This window comes from Diplotaxodon limnothrissa, linkage group LG4 (genome assembly GCF_057381915.1).
Source record: "Diplotaxodon limnothrissa isolate DT_005_m linkage group LG4, D_limnothrissa_male_GT1.1, whole genome shotgun sequence".
NCBI classification, from domain to species: Eukaryota; Metazoa; Chordata; class Actinopteri; order Cichliformes; family Cichlidae; genus Diplotaxodon; species Diplotaxodon limnothrissa.
Window position 1 is genome coordinate 5,683,793 of NC_140599.1, and position 26,050 is coordinate 5,709,842.

General features: G+C 40.2%; 2 protein-coding genes across 2 annotated transcripts; one reads left to right on the plus strand and one right to left on the minus strand.

Moving 5' to 3' along the window:
* Positions 1-2,091: 2,091 nt before the first annotated feature.
* LOC146633110 (macrophage mannose receptor 1-like) lies at positions 2,092-3,098 on the minus strand. The gene is made up of 3 exons (XM_085351322.1): positions 2,825-3,098; positions 2,366-2,643; positions 2,092-2,280 (listed from the first exon to the last, which is right to left on the minus strand). Exons 1-3 carry the CDS (start codon positions 3,096-3,098, stop codon positions 2,092-2,094), a joined length of 741 nt encoding a protein of 246 aa, XP_085207448.1.
* A 7,862-nt stretch (positions 3,099-10,960) lies between these two features.
* On the plus strand, positions 10,961-25,210 carry LOC146633111 (all-trans-retinol 13,14-reductase-like). The gene is made up of 12 exons (XM_085351318.1): positions 10,961-11,126; positions 11,807-11,989; positions 18,888-19,026; positions 19,183-19,285; positions 20,013-20,208; positions 20,295-20,492; positions 21,494-21,613; positions 21,725-21,863; positions 22,982-23,091; positions 23,200-23,366; positions 23,996-24,155; positions 25,059-25,210. The coding sequence occupies exons 1-12, from the start codon at positions 10,961-10,963 to the stop codon at positions 25,208-25,210; spliced, it is 1,833 nt and encodes a 610-aa protein (XP_085207444.1).
* Positions 25,211-26,050: the final 840 nt, after the last annotated feature.

Here is a 26,050-nt window from a genome sequence, read left to right on the forward strand (position 1 = left end):
CGAATGACAGCAATATCAGGAAGAAGGAACACGAGAAGCTGGAGAAATACCAAGGGCTCAGAGAAGAGCTCGAGAGGATGTGGAGGGTGAAGGTAATGGTGGTCCCCGTGGTAATCGGAGCACTAGGTGCGGTGACTCCCAAGCTAGGCGAGTGGCTCCAGCAGATCCCGGGAATAACATCGGAGATCTCTGTCCAGAAGAGCGCAGTCCTGGGAACAGCTAAGATACTGCGCAGGACCCTCAAGCTCCCAGGCCTCTGGTAGAGGACCCGAGCTTGAAGGATAAACCGCCCGCAGGGGCGTGCTGGGTGTTTTTTTTTTTATATATATATATAGATATATATATTTTATTTATTTATTTTTTGATAATTGGTGCCATGAACCCCGATTCTTTTGCGGCTGAGAGGACAAATGTGGCCGAAGGTCGGATCTGAAATGAGGTGGACAGGAGACCGGTCTAAAAAGATTTAAAGGTAGGCACAGCCTGTTCAAAAAAGCAAATTGTGCAGATTGGATGAATTCTAAATTATCTGTTGGCCGAGTTGATGAGCTTGACCGTTAAATTGGCTCAGTAGTGGTGAAAATCTGTTAAGTAGATTTCTGGTGACATGTCCATGGTGATTTTGGGTAATTTGTGACAAATAAAAAGTAAAGTCTGGGGAATATTTGATGAAAGTTTATTCCTGTCAGGGTTGGGGGAATTTTAAAGTTGATGTGTTGTGTGTTTAAAGTTGATGTGCTGTGTTTAATGTAATTGTGTGCTGTCGGCCAAGTGAAAAAGTTTAGACTAGGGCATTTGGTTAAAGGATTGTTACAAGACAATATATATTGTTACAATATATATATAATTAATCCTTATTTTCTGTTTATATTGTTTTATAGAGGCCAGTGTAGAAAATCGCCCTTGTGAGTTAGAATATGTGCCAAAAGTCACAGAGTACTAGGAGACTGCATGTCTTGTGCAGAGAACAGGAAGTTAGTGCAGAGCTGCATAGCATATTAATAAAACACAGGAAACCAAACAGAAAAAGTGGAACTAAGTAAACTGTGTGTGACGTATAGCAGAACTATGTATAACCATAGTCTGTTCTCGGATTGGATAGTTAAATTTGTGATTGACATGACATTGGCCAATCAGATGAAAGGAAGAAAAATAGGGTCAGAATTTGTACTTGTAACTTAAAACTTGAGTGTAGAGTTTCACACCTATTTTTTGGCTAAGTCCACACACAAATTCTTTTTACACATACATATACAATACTTGAAATGTGCAATTCACTTGTATTTTTATTTTTATTCCTATTTATTCTATTTATCCCCTTCGTATATTTTATTTATATATGTCTCTGTATTTATATGTGTGTGTGTGTATATATATATATATATATAATATTCTGTAACTCTGTAACTTCTGTCGGTGCTGTGCTTTTGGAAACCGAATTTCCCAGAGGAACCCACCCGAGGGATTAATAAAGTTTTATCTTATCTTATCTTATATCCTGATTTACAAGTACAAAATATTTATGACCACAATTTGAGCCCATACTAGGGCAGTAACAGGAGAGGCGAAAGTATCACCTGTATTTGGCAGTGAGTAGAAAATCCTTTGTCCATCTGCCACCATGTGCCCCCATTACATTTCTGTCTGCCACCTCACATACGCCTGTCTAGAACCAGTCCACTGTACTACCAACCTTCCAATTAAAAGATCACTAGCTTTACCTTCCTAAGTACAGACACGCTAAACAACTAATATATATTTTTTGTAGTCCACCATTTATCCATCACCTGTCATAAGCTCAATACAATTAAAGAGAATCACAAGACTTTTACACAATTTATTGTTTACACAACATGTATTAGGTTTACAGATGAAATGCTGCTTGGCTAAACTTTCTAATAAATTGTAATGACATAATAAACACACATCTTGCAGTAACTAGTATAACATTCCCAGTAAAATAGTGCATATAATAGTGATCAAAAGTTTGAAGTAATTTAGAAATATCTTTAAACAAGTAGTCAAAATTAAGTAAGAGCCATTGCAAAGAAAATCCTTATATACAAACATACAGAACTTGAGTAAGTGGCTTTATGGCTTTATGTAACAGAAGAAGTTCCTTCTCTGCTGACAGTTTCTTATGCCATAGGATGCAGTCCCACTCTTCTCGAGGACGCCACGGAAGCCATTAGTCGGGCAGTTTGGAATATTTTCATATTGCATCTGTCCTCCACCCACCCACAGCCACTCACCAGCCAGGTTACACAGGCCCGTCCACACCTGACAACATTGAACAGAGAGACAATTGTAAACATGGTGTATGAGTTTCTCAGCAACACGAATAAGCTGTAGGAAACTGTCCAACCTCATCAGTGGTAGCTTGTTGTGCTCTCTCCCGTGCATAGGTGTGGTCATCAGTAGTGATCAGTGTGGCCAGGTCGTAGCGATGGTTCCTGTAGGGAGAGTTGGGATCATTTGTGTCCACTGCACCCAGAGACCTGCAGTGGTTTAATGCCTCCTCCCACGTCTTATTCTCCTTCACCAAAACCAGTTTCTCATCATAACACATGAAAGAATGATTGTAATGGCAACCGTGAGTCCACCATACACCATATTTCTCACAGTCTCCATTTTGACTTGGCTCTGAAAGAAGAAGCAAAGAGACACTGTTATTTGTGTTATTTACTGTTCCCAACAGCAAATAACACGCTAATGTTAATATCAACAAATGTGATCTTGCACAATCTAATAAGAACCAATAATTTGCTCTCACACCAGGTGTTATTCTAAGATTAATACTTGAGCTTTAAAACATGTTACTTACGAGAACTATCCCACTTGATGAAGCTAGCTATCTCATCTCCTCGGGACCATTTCCATGTATTTGTATTAGCTCGATATAATCCGATCCAGCCTCCAGATTTGAAAAATGTGTTCTCTTGTTCATTTCTGATTGTGATCAGGTCAGTGTGGTACTTCCTGCAGAAGGTCTGGGCATTTGTCCAAGTTGTCATGTAAGACCCAGAGTAAGGTTTAAAGTTTAACAGATCCCCACAGACAGGAGAAATAAAAAGCAGCAGAGGGATGAGAAGGCACATCTTCCTTAGGATGCATTGACACTGTAACAAAAAGGAAAAGGGTCGCAGAGAAGAAGATTGGAGTTTTTTGCGCAGCCATGTTTCACCGATGAAGTAGTCAAGTGTCTCTCTGAGCAATGACAATGTAGGACAGATGATGACATTAGGAAATGTGGATGAGTCTTGGATTAAACAAGAACTGTATAAATGTAACTGACATTTAGTCACAGTAATATTACTTAATCAACTCAATATTTTACCTAATGTACTTGTTTGATGTCATCCTACGAGACTTTCACATTAATCATGTATGGTACAAATAACTAAAACAGTAAACTTTGTAAATCTTGTAAACTTTTAACTTAAAGAAAAAAAAATTGGCTAACAACTTGAACAGTCTTTTCTAGTGAAGTGGGGCATGCATAGGTGATATACTCTCAGCAGGTTAAACCATTCATTGCACTGTGTGTCAGCTTCTACAGCAGAACTCACCTTGACAGCAGATAATGGGGAACCTTTGAAGCTCAGGGTCTCCTGATGATGCTTTTTTTTTTATCAAGTCTGTGAGATACTCATGGACTGTGATACTTGTCAAAGCTTTTCTTTAGCATAGACTCCGCCTTTGTTTGAAGCATTTGAATAGCTCTGGCTTTCTATCCTCAATTTCATTTAAATCTTTCTGAATTTCCAAAAAGATGCTAAGCAGCATTCAAATGTGGTTTTGTGTTGGGGATCTTCGTCCTTTCTACTTCTCTTTTTGCTGTCAATCCTTTGAGAAATAATCGTTTTGCATCTCTGTAATGTAAGGATTTATAAAAACATTTATGTTTATAGAACACTCTTTTCTGCTAAGTTCCAACCAACCTGTCAAATCTTATTATACTCACTTCGCTCTTTCATTGGTTTTCTCCACCTGCAGCAGCTAAACTCATTTAAAAAATAGAATATATTGAAAAGTTGTTATTGCTGGTATGTGATTTCCTGGTAATTGTCATAGATTTAATCCCCAACAAATTTACTTTCCCCACTTGATAGTCAATTTAGAACTTTTATTTTATTCTGAGTTATTACAATCACGGTGGACGAGACCGGGGGATGGAAAAGAAAAAGAAGAAAGAAACAGAAGTTGGGGAGAAAGTTAACAGAAGGAGATGGATACAGAAAGGGAGAGAAAAAAAAAACACTGAAAATCTGCTTCAAACACTGCTGAAAAAAACAATAACACAGCAGAGAAACCACAGCAACAACCAACAGAAGAAAAAAAACACTCATCAACAACAATGAACAAGCAGAACAAAACCGCGGCAACCCCCACCCCAACTAGGTGATGGAGCTGATCAAAGGAGCCCAGAGAGATTGATCTGTTGTGGCAGCAGAGGCTGTATCAAGGCTTATGTGGTCCAACAAATGGTCTCTATATTGGTTAATATTAAGGTTCTTTTTATTTTTCCAGATCATAAGGAGAGTCGTCCTGGCAATCTCATCTCTTTAGTGACCTCATCTAGGTCCCTCAAGAAGCAAACTAAAGGGAAAGCTGGCTGTTACATTCCAGACACTTTGATAAGACTTCACATATGCAACACCAAAACCTCGGAGCAGGTGGACCAAAGAGTGTGATTGTAATTGGCCGGTGTATAGACATTGACAGACCGCGTGACTTTCACGCATTGCATGCCGGGAACTCGTGGCAATCCAAGTACCGCATCAAATGCAAGCATTTGCAGCACCGCAAAACGTTCATTCTCCGGTTCCAATACCTTCTTGCTTTTTCTTTGTCCCCCAAAAAAGTTATGTACAAAACGAAGGAGAACAATCCCGGTCCGTACAAAGACACACTTGATGAAAAGTCAAAGAAAAGGAGGAAAAAAATCACAGGAGTGAAAGGGTCAGACCCTTACGAGCACACAGAGTGGACAAAAGACGTTAGCGTGCTGCCCAACTTTCACCACGCTCATATTTATAATTATACGGTTCTTGGAGTGAATGCATACACTCGTGAAGTTTAGTAACTTCAGGTCACTGCAACAAGCCCAGGTACAGTTTACCGACGGATGGGTGCAGGACCTTGAAATGACCGTGTAGAACAAAAGACCATCGTACGAACAAAGGTAAGTTGACCAGTCTCACAAATCGTCCTCATAAATACACATTCGTTAACCGTTTATTAATATAACCTTTGAGCTCAACGGTAATTAATTAGTAGTGGAAATAATTTCTGGTAGCATTACAGAAATGTAGCAGTGACAATAATACAGCGCCAGACTTGCTTGTAACCTATATAACCATTTTTTTGTGTTTCTTTTTATCGCTGTGTAACTGATTTTAATTGAAAGCCTGCGTGCACTAGTACCTCTTGCCACGAGTTCCCAGAATTCTTTGCGGTTTTACCCTTGAATGACATCACATTTTCAATCTCTATTGCCTTCACATTGTGAGGTGTTGGATGACGTAAAATCCACACTAAATCCATGCTGCTTTTTAAGAAGTAGTGTTGAAAGTTGAAAGGCAGATCTAGTCCTCCTCCATCTTTGGTCCTTTGCAACATTTTTAAGCTAATACGCGTTGGGTTTTCTTTAGAAATGGTGGACTCCAGAGATTTAACCTCTTAAGAACCAAACTCTTTTATGGCATGCATAGCGATGGGAATTGATACGATTTTCACGATTCCGATTCCATTTTCGATTCTGTTTAGCAATTCGATTCTTTATCGATTCTTTTTAAAAAGGAGAACACGAAGGTCGATTAGCTCAGAACTTTGTTTTATGTCTTCTCTTTGAACAAGATAGAAATTTAGGAGTAGCATGGCCTTACAAACCCAGCAGTGAGATCTTAAGAGATCCACAGCCTACGGCTCTTCGATGGGCTGTCACGGGGTCCCCAGAAAAAAATTGTAAATGTAAAATATTAATAAAATAAATATTCTGCTGGAGCAATAACAAAGTATAACATAAATTATTCTGTAGCAATTACACAAGAATATCCAGTAATGTCCCTGCCTACAATTGAACACATTCACTTACCGAAAATCATCTGCTGTGGCAAATGGGTGCAAGCCTTTTACCACAAACTTAGTCACTGCAGCAAGAACTGCCAGCATCTGAGCCAGCCAGACTCTGTCTGTTTCTCTCATCATGGTCATCTTAATGCAACACACAGTTTTGTAATAAGGCAGATTGCACTAACATAATATGCACTGTTAGTTGATTATTTACCTGCCGCATTAACGGGAGAGGACGTGCAAACATCACCGCTGAGCTTCACGAGTCCGGAGCGGAATTAAAAACACGACATTCATTTAAGGTTATCGCGTGCTTTGTGAGCAAATGCTTATGCACATTCGTAGTGTTTCCTCCCTTTAATGAAATATCTACTTTGCAAGTATTGCAAGATGCCCTGTTGTCATCCGTTCTCGTAAAGTATAACCAAACTTTTGAGCGTTTGTGCCACTTAGGCGCCGTGTTTCCTGCCTAGTAGCTCCGCAACGTGGTGACGTCATCCGAGGCGAATGGAATCGATAAGGGAATCCTTTGCAAAAATGACAAACAATTCCAATTAATTGAGTGGGAATCACAAGAACCGGTTTTCAATTCCAATCCCTAGGCATGCATTTTTAATTTCTCTTTGCTACTTGGGTTGTTTGGGACCTGATGAATGTAAAAACAAAGAATTATTTTATTTTATTTTTTTACCTGATTTTTGTTTCTGAAAAGAATGAGAGCCACATATGAGGACATTCGCTTTAAATTTCGATAGAACAGTGGCAGTATAATGTCCTCATAAGTGGGTATCAGGCCCTTGTAGAACAAAATTTAGTATTTTTGTCTAGATAACCCAAAATGTGATGTCCACATATGTGGACACCAGGTCCTAGGAGCATAAACCAGTCCGGTGATATTTTACTCGGGATCATTGAGAATAAATAATTGATTCTTGGTAAAACCATCAATTTTACTGAAGCGACATCAGTGATATGGATGGAGACTTCCATCTTGCCAGATCATCTTCTACTGTCTTTAAAAGTGGGATGTGGTTTAATTAAATCAAATCTGGAAGCCTAGGACAAACATTAATGCCTAAATATTTAATATTTCCATATTACAGTGGGGTAGAAGCAGAAATTCGGAATAGTATTTCCAGCCAGCTGGTTGGCTGCTTCTAGGGTTTTGATGGTTCCTTCTAATTCCTGAATACATTTGTTCTGGCTTTTTTGGTGAGAATATAGTTATTTTACCTCTCATCACAGCTTTTCCTCCTTCCCAGAGAACAGGTGCTGACGTTCCAGGATGGTCATTACAGTCTAAATATAAAGCCCACTCTTTAAAAACATATTTAATAAAATCTAAAATGATGTAATAAATTTCCAGTTTTTACTTGACGGAATAGCCTTCTTATTTATTAGCTTAATTATTTATTAAATAAATCTTATTTATTTAATTATCTCACAAACAAACTCAAATGAAAATATTTTTTTCGAAGGTCACTGATCCTGTCATTCAGGATCAGTGACCTTCGAAAAAAATATTTTCATCAAAGGTCACTGATCCTGAATGACAGGATGCAGCACATGTTTTGCCTGTCACTGAGGCATGGATGTATTTGACTATATGGATACATGCAAAACTGGCTGGTAGAGGCTTGTAAAAGCAAAGTTAAATTTTGTAAGCCAGCTTTTAAAAGGTAAAAGCTCCTACTGATTCTGCTTTCCTAACTATTTGTTTTCCTTATATTTCAGTAACAACAACAAATATGCCATAAATGACAAACTGAAAACAGTTCAGTGATAAAATCACTAAAAATTATTATAATACAAGTTATGATGTGAGGAGCTTCATGCTGAGGTAAGGTCCTCTAAAGTTTGGATGGAGTCAGGACTGCAACATTCTGGCCCTCAAATTTAACCATAAGAAATGCGAAAATGCTAAATTTAAGTATGTGCTATGTTTTATTAAAATGAATAAAGATACAATGAGGGCAGACTCCCTTGCTAAGAAATTGGAGATACGTTTGGTAAAGGAATTCTGGAAAGACATGAAAACAATGAATAGTGTTAAGACTTCCTTACCAGCTAATATTGATGGTGTTGGTGGTCTGAGAAAATTACTTGAATGTGGCAGAAACATTACGGTGATCTATTTAACTCTTCTTTCTAATTAACCAAAAGTTCAATTTCTGCCGTGGATGAAATCGATAATAAGGAAGATGTAATGTCATGAATAGAAATTTATGATGCAATTAGAACATTAAAAGACAGTAAAGCACGTGGGATGGACACGATATCTGCTGAACATTTGAAACATTTGCTTGCTATTTGTTTCACAGGGTTCATAGTTCGTGTGATTCTCCCAGATTCAATTATTGCTGTCATGTTAGAAAAATAAACAGCAAGAATAATTATCGAGCTACAGCGTTATCTAGCATGTTATCCAAAGTCCTTGAAAATATCATTTTAAACACAAGTAAAAGTTTGTCCGATAACAGTTTGGGTTTAAATCTAAGTACAGATATGTGTATTTTTGCCCTGAAGGAAATCCTGGATCTGTTCCTTCCAAGCTGAGCGTGTGAGCAATCGTGCACTGCTGACACAGTCGCTGCACACAGAAAATTAGCGAAATAAAATAAATACTTGTATTTACTTTAATTCCAATTCAGGCTGGATTTTGTGTGTGTGTGTGTGTGTGTGTGTGTGTGTGTGTGTGTGTGTGTGTGTGCGCAGCGCAGATTTTCTGTGTGGGGAGACAGTGTCAGCAGTGCGTGATTGCTCACGCGCACTGCTTAGAGGGAACATAATTATGTGCTTAGTTGATGCCCCTAGTGATTGACGTGTAAAGTGATTGATCGTGTAAATCATAGGTGTCAAACTCTGGCCCGCAGCCTAATTACATTTGGCCCGTGAAGCCATACCAAATTACTATTAGAGCTGGCCTACTGGTATTATACAGCTAATATATATATTGTTTAGTATTAAGCTTTGCTTGTTCCATATTCAGTTTTTCAGCAAAACGTGTTTGAGTCCATAAGAAAAGATTCATTCTTATATCTGAAGGAATAAATATATTTCAATAAGTATTAACGTTAGCCCGCGACTTTGTTCCAGTTTTGAATTTTGGCCCACTGTGTATTTGAGTTTGACACCCCTGGTGTAAATCATGAAAAGCTAGTTTATAAGTTATACAGCAGAGGGGTTCCTAAATCTTGGGTAAGAATTCTGTCCTTCTGGTATGCTCATCAGTCTATGCGCATAAAATGAGGTAACTGCATGTCTGCCAAATTTTATGCAGGGAATGGGGTTAGACAGGGGAGTATTTATCTTTATTTTTTTTAATGTTTATATGGATAATTTCTCAAAGCTGTTAGATTACTGTGTGACAGGTTGTGTAGTTGATAAGACCATATTTAACCATTTGATATATGCAGATGAATTAGCGAGCTTCTCCCCATATAGTGCTGGCCCGAAGGCCTGTTCTCAATATGGTCTGGACTTTGATATTCATTATAATGCCACATGTATTTATTAAAATAAAAATTCCCCGCTCGCCCCTGTGGGCGGTTTATCCTTCAAGCTCGGGTCCTCTACCAGATGCCCGGGAGCTTGAAGGTCCTGCGCAGTATCTTAGCTGTTCCCAGGACTGCGCTCTTCTGGACAGAGATCTCCGATGTTGTTCCCGGGATCTGCTGGAGCCACTCGCCTAGCTTGGGAGTCACTGCACCTAGTGCTCCGATTACCATGGGGACCACAGTCACCTTCACCCTCCACATCCTCTCGAGCTCTTCTCTGAGCCCTTGGTATTTCTCCAGCTTCTCGTGTTCCTTCTTCCTGATGTTGCTGTCATTCGGAACCGCTACATCGATCACTACGGCCGTCTTCTCATGTTTGTCTACCACCACTATGTCCGGTTGGTTAGCCACCACCATTTTGTTCGTCTGTATCTGGAAGTCCCACAGGATCTTAGCTCGGTCATTCTCCACCACGCTTGGGGGCATCTCCCATTTTGACCTCGGGACTTCCAGATTATACTCGGCACAGATGTTCCTGTACACTATGCCAGCCACTTGGTTATGGCGTTCCAAGCGTTATGAAGGTTCAGGAGGCATGCATCGATGCAGAGCCGTGAGAGTAGTTTATGAGGTGTGGTCCTGCTCCTGAAATTCAGATAAATTATCTCCACTTTCAGTAAAAAGTGAAACCAAAGATACAAGAATGTCACAAGAAACCAGAACAGGACTTCTCGGCAGAGCCTTCAAAATAAAAAAATCTTCCAAATAATAAAATATCCTGGAATAAAGTCTGCACACAAATCTAATATATGAATTATATTTCTGCCTGGTTACATTATAACTGGTTTTCTAATTCCAATTTTGTTCATCACATGTATCATACTTTGCTGTATGAGCAACTTTGCTGCTCAGCGGTCTATTCACAGTGTATAATATTGCCCTCTGAATTTGTAACCTTTACATATTTCCCAGAGGACTAAGAACTTCAGTCACTGCATTTTATCTCTCAAAGCGTTTTTGTTCACAATCATAAAGCAGAACTGCAGTGATCTAAGCTAAACAGTCACATAGCTGTAAATAAAAGTCCTTTTTTGGATGTGGATATCACACACATACAACCAGCCCTCTATTCTGTGCCAGTGCTCGCCTACTGTGGAAAATTCATTTCCCACTCCTGTAATTCTGTGGTATGATTTCACATAATGTCACATGTTATGTGCTTGTTACTTCATGACTATAAGAAACAACAAAGTTTTCATTTTTCATTGGGTCTTCTCCTCTACAGCCCGGTTGGAAAGCTTCCCATTTGATCTCCTCACTGCTTCGTTCTTACCTCTGATCTCTCTCCTGTTGTCAGTGTAGAAGGTGCAAAGCTCCCTTCAGCTAGTATGTGGTGGTGGCTGCTTGGTCTATTCAGCTGCGTGCTGCTGGCGGTTATTGTCATTTTCTTTTTGATAGTGGGGCAACGCTACAAGGTATTTAGTGAGTCGTGCCTGAGACCACCCGGACCCCTTGTCGCTGACAGCAAACTCAGGGATGCCAGGCTGAAGAGAGGTAATGTATGCATGGGAGCAGTGCTCAATTTGGTGACTACTTGATGCTTAGTTTTTACTCAGTTTTTATTTAAGGAATGAGGAATTTGTAAAACTCTGCTAATCAAGACTTCTTACTTGTGCTAGTCATAATAAATCCTTAAAACTGAGAAGAAGTACTAATTTTCCTATTAATGTTGATAGTCAATGGATCAGTTTGTCAGTATTTTGGTTTATGAGCAACACCTGCAAATTTAAGATAAGACTTTGTTGCTCCCACGACGAGGAAATTTGTGCGTTACCACAGCTCAAGTACAATGCCATTCCCTTTGACCTCAGCTGTAGTGTTAATTACACTAAACATTAAGCTTTTCGTTTAGTTACCACAGCTCAAATCACCAGTGTTTTCTTACATTTTCTTGTCATTTTTTAGCTTCTGAAGAAAATGTATTTTTAGAATAGAAAATAAATAATTTAATACACACAACTTCATAGCTGTTATTCATAAAGAATTTCATATTTACATGTAAATTGAAATTTTGTGTCAACCCCTATTTGTTTTTCTAGATCTAGCTATACAAACATCTGAAGTGGATCTTTCTGTGGAGGTTGCATTGCCATCAGAAACCTCTGTTTCTGTCTCGTGTGTCTAGAAACCCTCACAATCCTCCATCAGGCTGATTTGAAATGTTTCCCCCACAGGATTTCGTGTGGACCGTGTTCCTGCTGATCTGGACGCAGTGGTGATTGGCAGTGGCATAGGAGGTTTGACGGCAGCAGCACTTTTGTCCAAAGCTGGGAAGAAGGTTGTAGTTCTGGAGCAGCATGACCAAGCAGGAGGGTGCACACACACCTTCCAAAATAAAGGATTTGAGTTTGATGTGGGTAAGCTGCTGAAGGAAACACACACCAGTCCACAAAATAAAACTCACAACAATATATCTTTAAAACCAACAAGACAAACTGCTAAAATGCTCAAATTTATAGCTGGAGTTTTAAGCCTAATCTCATATGCTCTCTTGTTGAGTTCAACACATCTTAAAATTAGCTATGGTCAAATTTCACATTCATTTATATATTTTTTTTAAATCCAAATTTAAAATGATTATAAAAATTAAATTTTATTTACTATCAGAACCATGAGGATTGTTATTCAGTTAAGTACATTACCATTAATAGGATGTTTTTCAAGAACAGGGTTTATGGCATGAACTTGTCAGTGGTGAATATTTCTGTCAACATTCGGCTGTGTGCAGGCAGGAGTTAGACCCAAAATGCAATCTCAGATATGAAGGATGAACTCAAAAACCACAGCTTTATTGCAGGCAAACGAAAAGGCATACAACACAAAACTAAACTAAACTGAGAAAGAATAAACTAAACTCGCCGGGAAACACACAGAGAAACACAGCCATGAGGGGAAAAAGCAACACTGACACAGCGAAACACAGGGCTTAAATACACTGGGGAATAATGAGGGGAATGAGACACAGGAGGAGAGCACAGCTTTGAGAAATCAGACATGACAAGAAGTGAAATTCAATACATTCATGTAGGACACAGACCTTCAAAGTAAAAGAGGAAATGTAACAATGAGATGCGGACTTGACTAGGGGATACAACTGACAGGGGAGACAGAGCAACTGAGAAGCACAGAGACCAAACATAAGGGAGGCACAGCGTACAAGGTTCAAGGTTCAAGGTTCTTTATTTGTCACATGCATAGTTATACAAGTATAACACACAGTGAAATGTAGCCTGACACGCTCCTCGACATGTGCAAAAATTGGGGGGGGGGGGGGGTGGGGGTGTAGAGGAAGAACATTATATATATATAGTATATACACTGGGTGAATGTGCAGTAGTAGCAGCAAGCAGGTGAATTCTGTACATTAATATGAATAGACATCTGACTATTTTACAGGATAGACAATATAAACATATTTAAAATTAAAGGAATTGAAATGTACATTGTGCCTTGGTTTAGAGTGTCTGGAAGAGTCCTGACTCAGTCAATTATAGATGATGTGAGAGGGCGGGTGTGTGTGTTTAGGGCACGGATGGCTTGGGGATAGAAGCTCCTCTTGAGTCTCTCTGTCCTTGCCCGGAAGATGCAGAACCTTCTACCAGATTGCAGAAGTTGGAACAGTTTGTTGCCAGGATTGGACGGGTCCTTCAGTATCTGCGCTGCTCTAGTCCGGTATCTCCTGGTGTAGGTGTCCTGAAGCGGGGGGAGAGCAATCCTGCAGCAGCGTTCTGCTGTACGGATCACTCTCTGGAGAGCTTTTTGGTCCTTCACACAGCTGTTCCCAAACCACGATGTCATGTTCTGTGTGAGGATGCTCTCCACAGCGCCTGTATAGAAAATCCTGAGGATCTTTGGAGAGACCCTGAACTTCCTCAGTTGTCGTAGGTGATACAGGCGCTGCCTAGCCTTTTTGGTCTGGACCTGAATGTGGGCAGCCCATGTCAGGTCTGAGGAGATGTGGACACCAAGATACTTGAAGGACTGCACCCTCTCCACTGGAGCTCCATTGATGATGATGGGCTTGTAGTCTCTGTGCTGACCCCTTCTGAAGTCCACCACCAGCTCCTTGGTCTTGCAGACGTTCAGCTGGAGGTGGTTGTCCTGGCACCACGATGCCAGATTCTTCACTTCATCCATGTAGGCCGCCTCATCGTTGTTGGAGATGGCACCCAACACCACTGTGTCGTCAGCAAACTTCACAATGGTGTTGGAGCCATGGGTGGCCACACAGTCTGAAGTGTAGAGGGAGTAGAGCAGTGGCGAGAGGACACATCCCTGAGGTGCTCCTGTGTTGATGGTGATGCTGTTGGAGAAGCACCTGCCCACCCTCACCACCTGAGTTCTGCCAGTGAGGAAGTCCAACACCCATGCACACAGACGGCTGTTAAGTCCCAGATCCCTCAGCTTTGTGAACAGTCTGCAGGGCACTATTGTGTTAAACGCTGAACTGTAATCAACAAACAGCATTCGCACATAGTTACCCTGTTTCTTGTCCACGTGGCTGAGAGTGGTGTGTAGGACGTGGGCGATGGCATCCTCTGTGGATCTGTTGGATCTGTAGGCGAACTGCAGCGGATCTGTGGTGTCTGGGATGGAGGAGGAGATGATGTTCTTCAGCAGCCTCTCAAACACCTTCATTACTACCGAGGTCAGTGCAACTGGCCGGTAATCGTTCAGGGATTAGTACAGAATGGTGTACGTCAGTTTAATGCTGGGTGGTGCTGCAATAGTAACTATCCTCGGTCAGAAGGAGAGGCTGACATCCAGGGATTAGATTACCACAGGTGGAGTTTATTGGCGGTCAGATGGATGGTACAGGGAGGTATGGCATACAGTAGGAGGATGTGGAGAGGTGATATGGTGTGGTTTCTATGATTAAGAACAGGGTATGCATTACAACATGAATACAGATTAAAGATTAAGAAAACTGGCAACAAATTCCTCCACTACAAATCAGTCTGAAACCACTTCTTACAGGGTTCAGGTTTACTAAGGCACTACCCAAAAGGCGCCACAAAAGGGCACTCCAACACAAGAGATGACCTATTTACACTGATGCACTTAGTAAACAGCCCCTACTTAGCCACTACATAATACAGTGATATTACAGTATACAAATTCACATAAATTGACAGAGGGAACAAACAAAGCTGTAACAAGCCCAAAACAATCAAATAACTGGGCTGCCATAGCTAACACTAACTAGCACATATACTAAAGGTAACTAAAACCAATACACACAAGTAGCAGTGTAACCATCTTAAGCATGGAACATTAACTCACGTTTATGTGACGCACACCATTCCCAACAAATACAGGATGGGCTATTTGCTTCCCTTCCAAGCAGCTCTCTCCTCAATCGTTAGCCCAGGAACAAACGAAGACCATCTAGCTCAGAAGTCCCATGAATCCCATCACTGCCCAGAGGCTGCTGGGTAATGTAGTTCACACTAACACAGGCTTTTCTACACACAGACAACAATAAATACTGGGATAGATTACAAACACACAAAACACTGGGTCACACCCAGGACCCTGACAATTTCCAAGTATATTATGCACACAGGGATGTTTACATAATTTAATATTATTTATCTGAAACTTGTTACATGTTGTGAATGAATGGAAATAAATAATAATAGAGATCCCAATTTGAGAATTCATCTTGTTATAGAGACCAAAAATGTCAAAACTAGTGCTGTCAGCGTTAATCTGGTTAAAATGACATTAATGCCATAACTGCATTAATGCTGCAAATCTCCGTTAGCTAGTTAACGCGGATCGCCCCGTGCATGGAGCTGCACTGCGTCAACGCGTTAGCACAGTTAGCTTGTTAACGTGTGTTGCGTAATCAGTTTTACCCCGGTTCTTTTTATTCCTCGAGCATCCAGAGATGGCACCGGACTCAGTAGTCATTTTCACAAAACCTTTATTCATCTTTATTCATCTTTACTCATCTTTACTCATCTTCATTTACCCTCATTTAAGCATGCATCTTCTAGAAGGGAAGACTTGCCAGGCCAGTGCCCCTCTGCAAAATCTACACTCCTTTGTCTGTGAAATACAGTTTTGTAGGGGCGACCCTATCATAAAACCCCCCACGGTGTGCTGCAAACTCTGTGTCTGTATCTATGTGCACGAGCACATGAATGCCTACATGTGCACGTTCCCGCGTGTCTATGTGAGTGCTCGTGTGTGACTGTGTACGCATACCTGTGTGTATGTGTGTGCACATGAGTGAGTGTGCGTGTGGATGTGTGTGCATGACAGTTAAAACACTGTGGGTTTAGGTGACTCCCTAGAGGTCATAAAACCCATCTCCCTTCCAGACCACAGTTATCCAGTTACAAATGTTGAGACCCCCACCCAAACATCCTCTGGGGAAATTCCACTCAGCATTAACTCCTCTCTGTTTTACTTTCACAGTTCAAGTGGGGGAGGGGTCTCCTACAATCTACTCCTAAGTTCACGACACAGTGAGGCCTTTATTATATTAAGGGCAGTGTCTCTACAATAGTTCTACATTCTAGGTTAACACATTTCTAAACTCTAAAATAAGCTAAACATTCTACACGTGTTAACGCTGTGCAGCCCCCGCTTTAATGGTTATGGAGTTAACGTCATTTTAACGAGATTAACGCTGACAGCACTAGTCAAAATATATTTAATTGCTTTAAACATTCATGACACATAATTCAGTCCAAGTAGATTAAACATGTTTATTTAATGTATGGGCAGTGTTGGGAAAGGTTACTTTTAAAATGTATTCCATTACAGATTACAGAATACATGCCCCAAAATGTATTTTGTAACGTATTCCGTTACGTTACTCAATGAGAGTAACGTATTCTGAATACTTTGGATTACTTAATATATTGTCATGCTTTTTACAACTACATGAATGTGATTTATTACTGTTACTTAAGGTCCACAGCTCCGAACCGTAGTAAAGGGACCTCTGGCTAATACGTCGGGTTCCGTGTCGGGCTCGTAGCCGAAAAATAGCTTTACTTTGTTGTCTGGGTCAAGTTTGCTTGCGAGAGACAGAGAGAGGTGAGAGACGGCGAGAGGCGTTGAAAGACTGCTCCAACGGAACTTATTGTTTCGGAGAAAACATGAACACGGGTACAGTCGAGTCTTAATAGCGTACTTACAACTAGGCTCGTCAGGCACTCTTCTTGGCTGCAGTGGTTATTATTATATTTACATGCTTCCATCTCCTGTTTCTCGGTGACAGCTCATACTTTTCCACTCTCATTTTTCTCCCTCCTCGGGCTCACAGACAAATAACAGGTATGGCAGTCCCTGCAGCACGGACTACACTGCCCATGAGGCTACATTCTTTAGGGTAGCGTTCTGCCTATTGCCTTCATATTAAATCATTTTAAAAAATATTTCTTCACATCATTATGAGACACAAGATTGAGACAAAGGCATTAGAGCCTCTTAATGCGTGTTTTTTGGGGGTTTCCACTGGCGTGGAATTACCAAAAATAGAGAGGGTGTAGCCCAACATATGAAACAGGAAAATACCTCTGTGTATTATACATGTTGTGGCTAGCTCAGACAAGGAGGAGACAGAGGTGTCATTTAGTCTTGCTTCCCCGAGTTGCCAGGGATCACAGCCGTTCATTTTCCAACAGAAACGCACGGCCGATAACCCAACTGCTCGGCATGGCTTAGCACAGACCTTCCCAAAGTGTGGGGCCCGCCCCCGGGGGGGCGCGCAGAGCCATTGCAGGGGGGGCGCAGAATGAAAAGGGGGGAGAAAAAAACAAAACGCTTAGACACTGCTAGCACAGGGTGCCCACAGAAACACAAAGCAGGAGATGAAGCATCGCTGAATATGTTTCCAAACCAACTTCATTCTAAGCCAAAGACTAGAAAATATGGTGAAGCATATCTGCCCTTTGGTTTCACCTGCACAAGTGCCAAGGTAGGTCTCCCCTGCAGAATTGGTTTTCCCTGTGTCAGCAGCGCTGGGCTGTTCAAATCGCGGACAAACAGGATCCTACAGTTGTTTATGTTTTTAAACCCATTTTGCACAGAGAGGCATTTTTTGAAAAATGTATTGATAGCAATGTTGAATATTATTACACATGAAAAAAAAAACTACATGTAAAATAATTACACGTGAGGCCTCTGCCTTTCTAAATGAAGGGACAGTAACATGCCGTCTGTATGTAAGCGTGTAAAACCTGCAGATAGTCAGATTAACAGTCGTTTGTCTCTATCTGTTATTCTGCAATTTATCTCATGTAAAAAAAATAACGTGCATACAGCGTGACGTGAGAAAGGCACATACCTTTGACATTAAGTGACCAACTCTGTATTCCTCGTCCACACGTAAACGCAAAAAATTAGTTTAAAAAAATCTCCGTTTTCGGTGATTCGAAACGCCGTTTACGTGTGGACGAAACAGCTGCGTTTTCAAAAATATCCATGTAGGTGTGGACGTAGCGTAAAAGAGTTAGTAGTTTATTTTATTACTACCTGTAATTTTTTGCAGATTACTTGTATTTGCTTAATTGTTTACGAAATGTTACGAAAAGGTGTGAAATAAACCGAAATGGAGCTAAATATGGGTGTGTGTGGTTGGAGGATGTGTTTGTGCGTGCGCGCGCGCGAGAAGGGGGGGGGGGCGCGAACATTTTTCTTGTAAAACAAGGGGGGCCCAGCAAAAAAAAGTTTGGGAACCACTGGCTTAGCACAACAACAACAACAACAACAACAAAAAGGCGCTCTCTCACCCAGGAAACACACAGTTGCAGAGAGAGCGTGTCATCCTGTAACCATGGCAACTGTAACACTGCCCCTGGAACAACAGAACATAGCTGTCAAACAAAACCCAAACAGTCCTGACCCGCGACAATATGAAACAGGAAAATACCGCCGTGTAATCCATTTATTTCAACAAAGTAACTGTATTCTGAATACCACCTTTTTAAACGTTAACTGTAACAGAATACAGTTACTCATATTTTGTATTTTAAATACGTAACGGCGGTACATGTATTAAGTTACTCCCCAACACTGTGTATGGGTGATGTAACCCATTATGCAGTACTATCCATTTTATGACTGCACAGTTACTTGATTCCTTTATCGTGAAATTCTTAAGAAACCCTTAAAAACTGGTTCATCTAAATGTGAGAGATTAATTTGGTTTCACTGCTTGTGCTTTCTTTCTTTTTTGTTTGTTTACATTTTTGAAAAAATGCACAAGTGAATTTAAACCCATTATGTTACCACCAGGTATCCATTACCTGGGTCAGCTTCATGAGAACAGCTTGTTGAAGGTTGCTTTGGATCAGATCACAGAGGGACAGCTGCAGTTTGCAAGGCTGGAGCAGCACTTTGATACAGTGATCCTAGGTCAGCATGACCAGCGCAGGTAGATCAGATTTTGTTACTTGTTTCAGTATCCCTGACTTTCGTTAACTTTTTTGCCAACTTTCTATTGCAAATGAAACAAACTGGATTTCCCACCTTTAGTGCCACATCTTTCCTCACTTTCATCATAAATCTTCCAATCTCCCATCATTCTCAGGGAGTACCATGTCCATGCAGGGAAGACTGAAATGGCAGTCAGCCTGAAGAATCAGTTTCCAGGAGAAGAAGAAGCCATTGATGAATTAATGAGACTGATGAAGGTAAAAAGGGACAGAAGCAAGGGTAATCATAAGGAAGTGGATGCCTCAAAAAGAAGGGTGCAGGGATTATGCAATGGACTAGTATATTAAAATGTAAGGCATAAGCAAAAAATAAAAAAACCCTCAAACATCTTGCAGCAGGAATTTTAGCTTTCCTTGTGATATCAAGACTATCACCTTGTTTTACAGGCACCGCTTCAAAGAGGATCAAATGCTTGCTTGTCCACTGGATATGTACTTCTCAAAAAAGGAACAAGAGACTCTAGGAAATCTAATTCAAACTACTATTTTTTCTGTTTTATCTGTTTCATTCAGTTCCTAACAACTTACCCTGTCCATATCAATACAAAAATCCAGCATGAGTTTTTTCCATTGAGCTCTATTTTGTTTGCAGTACTTACTTGTTTACACACATGCAACTGTATACATGTCCAACAATGTGATGAATCAGCTAAACAGAATGGGTTGTAGCTTAAAATAGTGGATACTTATTTGAAGCCAAAAATCACCAATTAACTGATCCAGTTCCAGAAATACAATCAGTATAGCAATCTGTTATCAGATGACCAGTTCTGCTCTTCCCAGATGAACTTGGAAGAATTGCTCAATAGATTTTGGCACCTTAACAGTAAAACCGTTGAACTGCACTTGTATTATAAATGGTGCCAGATAAGTAAAGCGTAGATAGGGCTCTCATTAATAAATATGACTGTGTGCTCTCTTACAGCTTGGTTCACAGAGGACGCCACTTATTGCCATGTTGAAGATCGTTCCGTACTGGTTGGTTAACTTTCTCATCCGGACTGGCCTATTACATTGGATATCTTCAGTGTTTCGTCTTGCAACAACCAGCCATTCAGAATTAATATCCCACCTCACACAGAGCAAGGACTTGCAGGCACTTTCTGCATACCTGTTCTATGGTGCTGGACACACACAAAGGCATATTGCCACTCAGATCAGACGGTACATTGTCTTCATGGTTCTGTTTCATCTTCTTCTCTTGAAGGCGTCCCTCCTAAAGACTCCAGCTTTCTCATTAATGCCCTCCTCCTTCACCACTACAAGCGTGGTGCATACTATCCACGCGGGGGCGCAAGTGAATTTGCCTTTCACATCATCCCAGTCATTCAGCAAGCAGGTGGTGCAGTCCTAGTCAGGGCTCCAGTGCAACGCATCCTTGTCAACGAACAGGGGAAGGCGTATGGTGAGTGGGACAGGGGGAGAGAAAATAACTTCATATTTCATGTTTAATTTCTTGACAAATTCTTTGAGAACAGTCTGATGGCTTGTTGTGGGTCTAGCCGAGTGTCCAAATGGACACAGCCTGAATTACTAACTTGTATGACTGCACAATGTACTCAAAGTATACTAAGTTTGCTGAATGTTTTCTGTTGCAAACTACAGCAGATCTTTTGCAATATTAAATGTCAACCTGTCAGTATATGCTATATGGGCAAAAGTACTGGGATATCTACACATTAAACCCACAGCAGCTCACCTATGGAAACTCAAGCCATGAAGCTCCTGAAGCACAGTTTCTGAGTTGATTGTAATGCCAGAAGAACTTTGCAGTGACTAATTCAGCAGAGTTTTATGCATTATTATACATCTCAGTGACCATACTCTGCAATTTATATGGTCACTTCATAGCTTAGTTACTGTAGTTCCAAAACTCCTCCACTTTGCAAAAATCCCAAGTACAGTTGATTGTGGAATATCTAGGAGGAAAGAAATTTCATGAAATGGCTTGGCATCCCATTACAGTACCATGCTCTAATTCACTGAGCTCTTCAGAACAACACATTCTTAATCCTACTGCACAAAACCGCAACAACCAGTGAGACAAACTTATTTGTCAGACCAGATTATTAAAAGTAAGGCAGTTATCTCTGTTTACTTAGTGGTTACAGATAGTAAAATGAGGTGGCAATTAGTGGCAAATGTTTTGCTGGTAGAATTTTAGTCACCTTAGATATTAGGTCATTGGTAGTAAATTTGTAATGTCATGATGGTTTTAGACTGGATAACTTTATTGAGAAATTTCTTTGTCTTGAAATTAATGTCTCAGGTTATCTGAAGTTTGGATTTACTGTTTTTCCAAAGCAACTCTACATTATCTGAGAAACAGGAGCAAGTGTGATCCAATGTCCAAAAACGATATCTCCACCAAGTAATAATATCAGGATAACACTTTGTATCTTTCAGGTGTGGTGGTTCTTAAAGGACAAGAAGAGATAGAGGTTCTTGCCCCTGCTGTAATTTCAAATGCTGGAATCTTCAACACCTTCCAGAAGTTTCTACCTCACAATATACAAGAAAAACCAGGTAACAGTCGATGTGTTGCACTTGTTTTTGATTTTAATTTGATATGAGTGTCATGCATTTCCTGAAGTGTCTTTTGCCCTCTAAAGATTCTATATGTTTTCTGTTGTATAGAGATCCAGTCATTGTTGAGTATGGTACATCATGGCATGGGTTCCTTTTTGGTCTTTGTTGGTCTGGATGGAACCAAAGAGGAGCTAGGCATTGTTTCCAATAACTTCTGGATGTATAAAGACAATGACTTGGACTCACTGTAGGTTTTCCTCTCTTCTTTCATTCCTTCATCTCTTTGTAGTTTATCTTTATTTCTACTTGTAACTTCTATCTGATTTCTTGTCAAAGGAGCTTGCAAAGAAAAGCGTCTGGACTTCTTTAAGTTGCTTGAAGACGTTTCACCTCTCATCCGAGAAGCTTCTTCAGTTCTAAGGTCAAATGGTGGAGAGTCCCAGATATAAACCTAGTGGGAGTTTCCCCCCACAGAGGGACAAAAGGACCCCCTGATGATCCTCTAATCGCCTGAGCCAAGGTGTGAAACTGGGTGTGGGTCCCAATCAGCCAGAGTTTCGGGTGTGTTCATTGTGAAACCTGGCCCCACCTTATCATGCGAATTCCTGAGGTCAGATGGCCCAGGATGTGAGTGGGCGTTAAGGCGTCTGGGAAGGGATCTCAAAACTGGATTATAGATGGCAGAGAGTTGGTGTCGTAAACCCCCGCCTCTGTTCAAAGATTGTCGCTCACAGTGGACATAGATGGCTTCTTTCACTCCTCTTTCAAACCATCTGTCCTCTCTGTCCAAAATGTGAACATTGGCATCCTCGAAAGAGTGTCCTTTATCCTTAAGATGCAGATGGACTGCTGAGTCTTGTCCTGTGGAGGTGGCTCTTCTGTGTTGTGCCATGCGCTTGTGAAGTGGCTGTTTGGTCTCTCCAATGTAGAGGTCTGGGCATTCCTCGCTGCACTATACAGCATACACCACATTGTTTCAGACCCAGCAACACGCTCAGACAGAAACTGGTTCACCCGAAAGACAAAACGCCAAAACACAAACTTAACAATGTGGTGTATGCTGTAAGTCCAGACGCTTTTCTTTGCAAGCTCCTTTGACTACGATGACCTGGATGACTGAGAACCTTCACAGACATATCCGATTTCTTCTAAAATCTAGTCAAAAATTGTATCTGGGTCTATACTTTTTTGTCATTCTAGTGTTCCATCTAAATATTTCCATGTTTATGTGTTTTATAATAATAATAATAATAATAATAATAATAATTCAACCCTATCTTATCACCATTGCAGTGTATTTAACATTTAATGGATTGAATTAACAAATTTTCTTTTGTGTCTTTGTACAAAACATTGTGTGAGAAGCATGGAGCAGTATTCATCTCTAAGCAGAGAGCAGGTTTTGGGAAACATTCCCATGATGTTTATCACTTTTCCGTCTGCTAAAGATCCAACAGCCAGCATCAGACATCCAGGTAATGCACATTTGCATGGACAAAATTCACCTGTGCATCTTTGATGCACCACTCTGACTGTTTGACAGTAGTACAGTACCCTTTATTCTTCTTCCTATCTCTTCACAGGTAAGTCCTGTATGACTTTGTTAACCATGGCACGCTATGAATGGTTTGAGGAATGGGAGGGGACCAAGCTTGGGAAACGGGGACAGGACTACGTGGATCTGAAGAACAGTATGGCCCAAGAGCTGCTGGAATGGGCACTAACCATCTTCCCTCATCTGCGAGACAAGGTGTGTGTAGATACTTGTGAATGTGTTCATGGTCTGCACAGACAATGTATTCTGATTGATTCATTAATGATCTAAATTTGATTTATCACATTTAGTCAAATTATGCAATTAACTTAATCTGTTTGCAAACTAAGCTAACGTGCATTACTCAACAGTTTTCTGTTCAAAAGTTGCTTTTTAGTCAGGGTTAGTTGTTTTTTTTTTTTAACTATTTAGGGTTAAAAATGGACTTGTAGAGGTGCTGAAAATCACTGAAAAGGCTTGAATTTGAACCCTGTGACATCTAACCCCTCATGGGAGAATTCTCATCTATGCTTTGAAGAAATCTAAAGAAAAAAAAAAGACTTTGTCATTGTTAGCTCCATGTTCTCAGCTCATTGTCATCCCTTTCAAGCTGGAAAGTCCAAAAATGTTCCGGCTTCCATCACTTGTCATATGTATGCTTTTGTCGTTTTACAACAGAACTGCTCTGAGTTTTTTTAATGTCCACAATTTAACTGTCAAAAAGCAACACTAACATCTCTGTATATTTCATTATCCGCTCAACTTGTACAACAACTAGTTGAAATTTCACAGTCCCAAACTCTATTGATAAATCCTCTATTAATTTACACGTGTATGTTTTTCAGGTAGTAATGGTAGATGCTGCAACCCCTCTAACAAACGTCCACTATTTGGGTGCTCCAAGAGGTGAGATGTATGGAGCTGAACACAACCTGGAGCGCTTCAAGCCAGAAGTGATTGCTAAGACACGACCACAGACTCCCATCAGCGGTCTCTATTTAACAGGTGATTCTCATTCCCCCAGCCATATCTACACTTACTAAGATTCTCACTCACACAGTGACAATAATTCATCTTTGTCACAGCCTTTTAAGAAACAAAAGAAAAATACTCCAAGAAAAGGCCATGGGTGGTAACCGGTAGTTTGTTTCTGAATGCACTTCCTTGATTCTTTGAAAAACATATGTTGTTTATTTCTTATATAAATATGAACCAAAAATCAACCAAATAATTTCTTACAACTTAGATGTAAATGAAAGTTTATTATAATTACACTTTTAATATATATAATTATTTAATATAATTCCACAAGTTCAAAAAGTGGTTAAAAAAAGGCCGTTTAAAACCCTCCTGTCGTCTTACTGGACCTTTGATAAACAAAATAGATTTCCACCGCACCCCACAGTGTTCTCTTAAGCTCTTAATTAATGGGAGGTTCCAAAAGTTACCACAGTAATGAAAATTTTTCCAAAATTAAAAATGTAATTACAGATTTAAAAAGCAAACTAGCTTAAGTATATTCTTACTATAACAATAATGGCTAAAAAAGTATGATTCCCAAGAATTTAACAAAAATGGCCCCAACAATCTTACTCTACAAACTCACCCATATGGAAAAGAAATAGTAAAAACTTATATGATTTACTCATGAAAGTGGCCACTTTCCCATTACTTTCATACATTGTTTTAGTAAGTATCCAAAACATACAAGTTTCATTATATAATTTTTCAAGGGATCTTATATCTGTTTTCACTCTTGTATGCTTTTCATACAAGTTTCACACAAGACAGATACAAACTTTATAAGATTTATATATATCTTTTCCATATGGGCAACTACAAACTAGTTCTTTGAGTATATGCAAACTCTGAGTGCAATGATTTCCTGATGTTTCTGTGTGTGTTCAGGTCAGGACGTATTTTGCAATGGCATGGCTGGAGCTCTTCACGGTGGACTGCTTTGTGCGTCAGCTGTCCTCAATCAGATCCTCTACATTGACCTTCTAGCCCTGAAGACCCGCCTCAAACGCAATCAGAGTAGTCACAAATTAACCTGGTAGCTGTGGTGGAGTCTGTGTTCTTCTCGAGTACATAAAATTTCACGTCTCGAGATAAGATTTAATGCTTTTTATGATATATATCTTTGGATAGTTTCCAGTCATGCTGTAAGGTCAGCTGAATTAAATGTGTAAACAAATGTGTGAGTGATGAATACAAATCTGCACGTCCACCACCATAACTGCTTCTGCTGTAGCTGTTCTTGGATTCTTTAAAAGTGATAAAGACATTTTAAACCTGCTGCCAAATGTCACCTTCATTCACTTTTCATTGAGCTTTCATTTAAAGAAAACCTCACCAGTTGCATGTGAGATGCCTGCAATAAACCATTACAGTGATACCTTTAATAAACAATTAAGCTATTCATTTACAAGTCTTTTTATTGACATGCTGCAGCTTCCCAGGAATCACCAGATTCTTCCGACCGCTCCCTTTAGGGGTCACCACAGTTGATCTATTCTAACATCCTCTTCTGAAACATTAATCTTCTGCATGTCCTCCTTTACTACACCCATGAATCTTCTCTGTGGTCTTTACCTGAAAACTTCACATTCAGAATCTGTTGTCCAGACTATCGCAACCTCTCCTCTCCAACTTTATCTCCAAACCACAAAACTAGAGCTGCTCCTTCAATACTCATTTTTTATCCATCCTGGTCACTCATCATATTATCCTCGTGGGACAAATCAAATCTACAGCCCGCACTATAAGTTTATGTACTTGAATTGGAAGGGGTAAAAAACACAATAAGGTTGATGGCAATAAGAACATTAATGCCACAGAGCCATTAATCAAGTTATTAGCACCACATGTTATTAGAACCACATTTTAATGGTGCCACA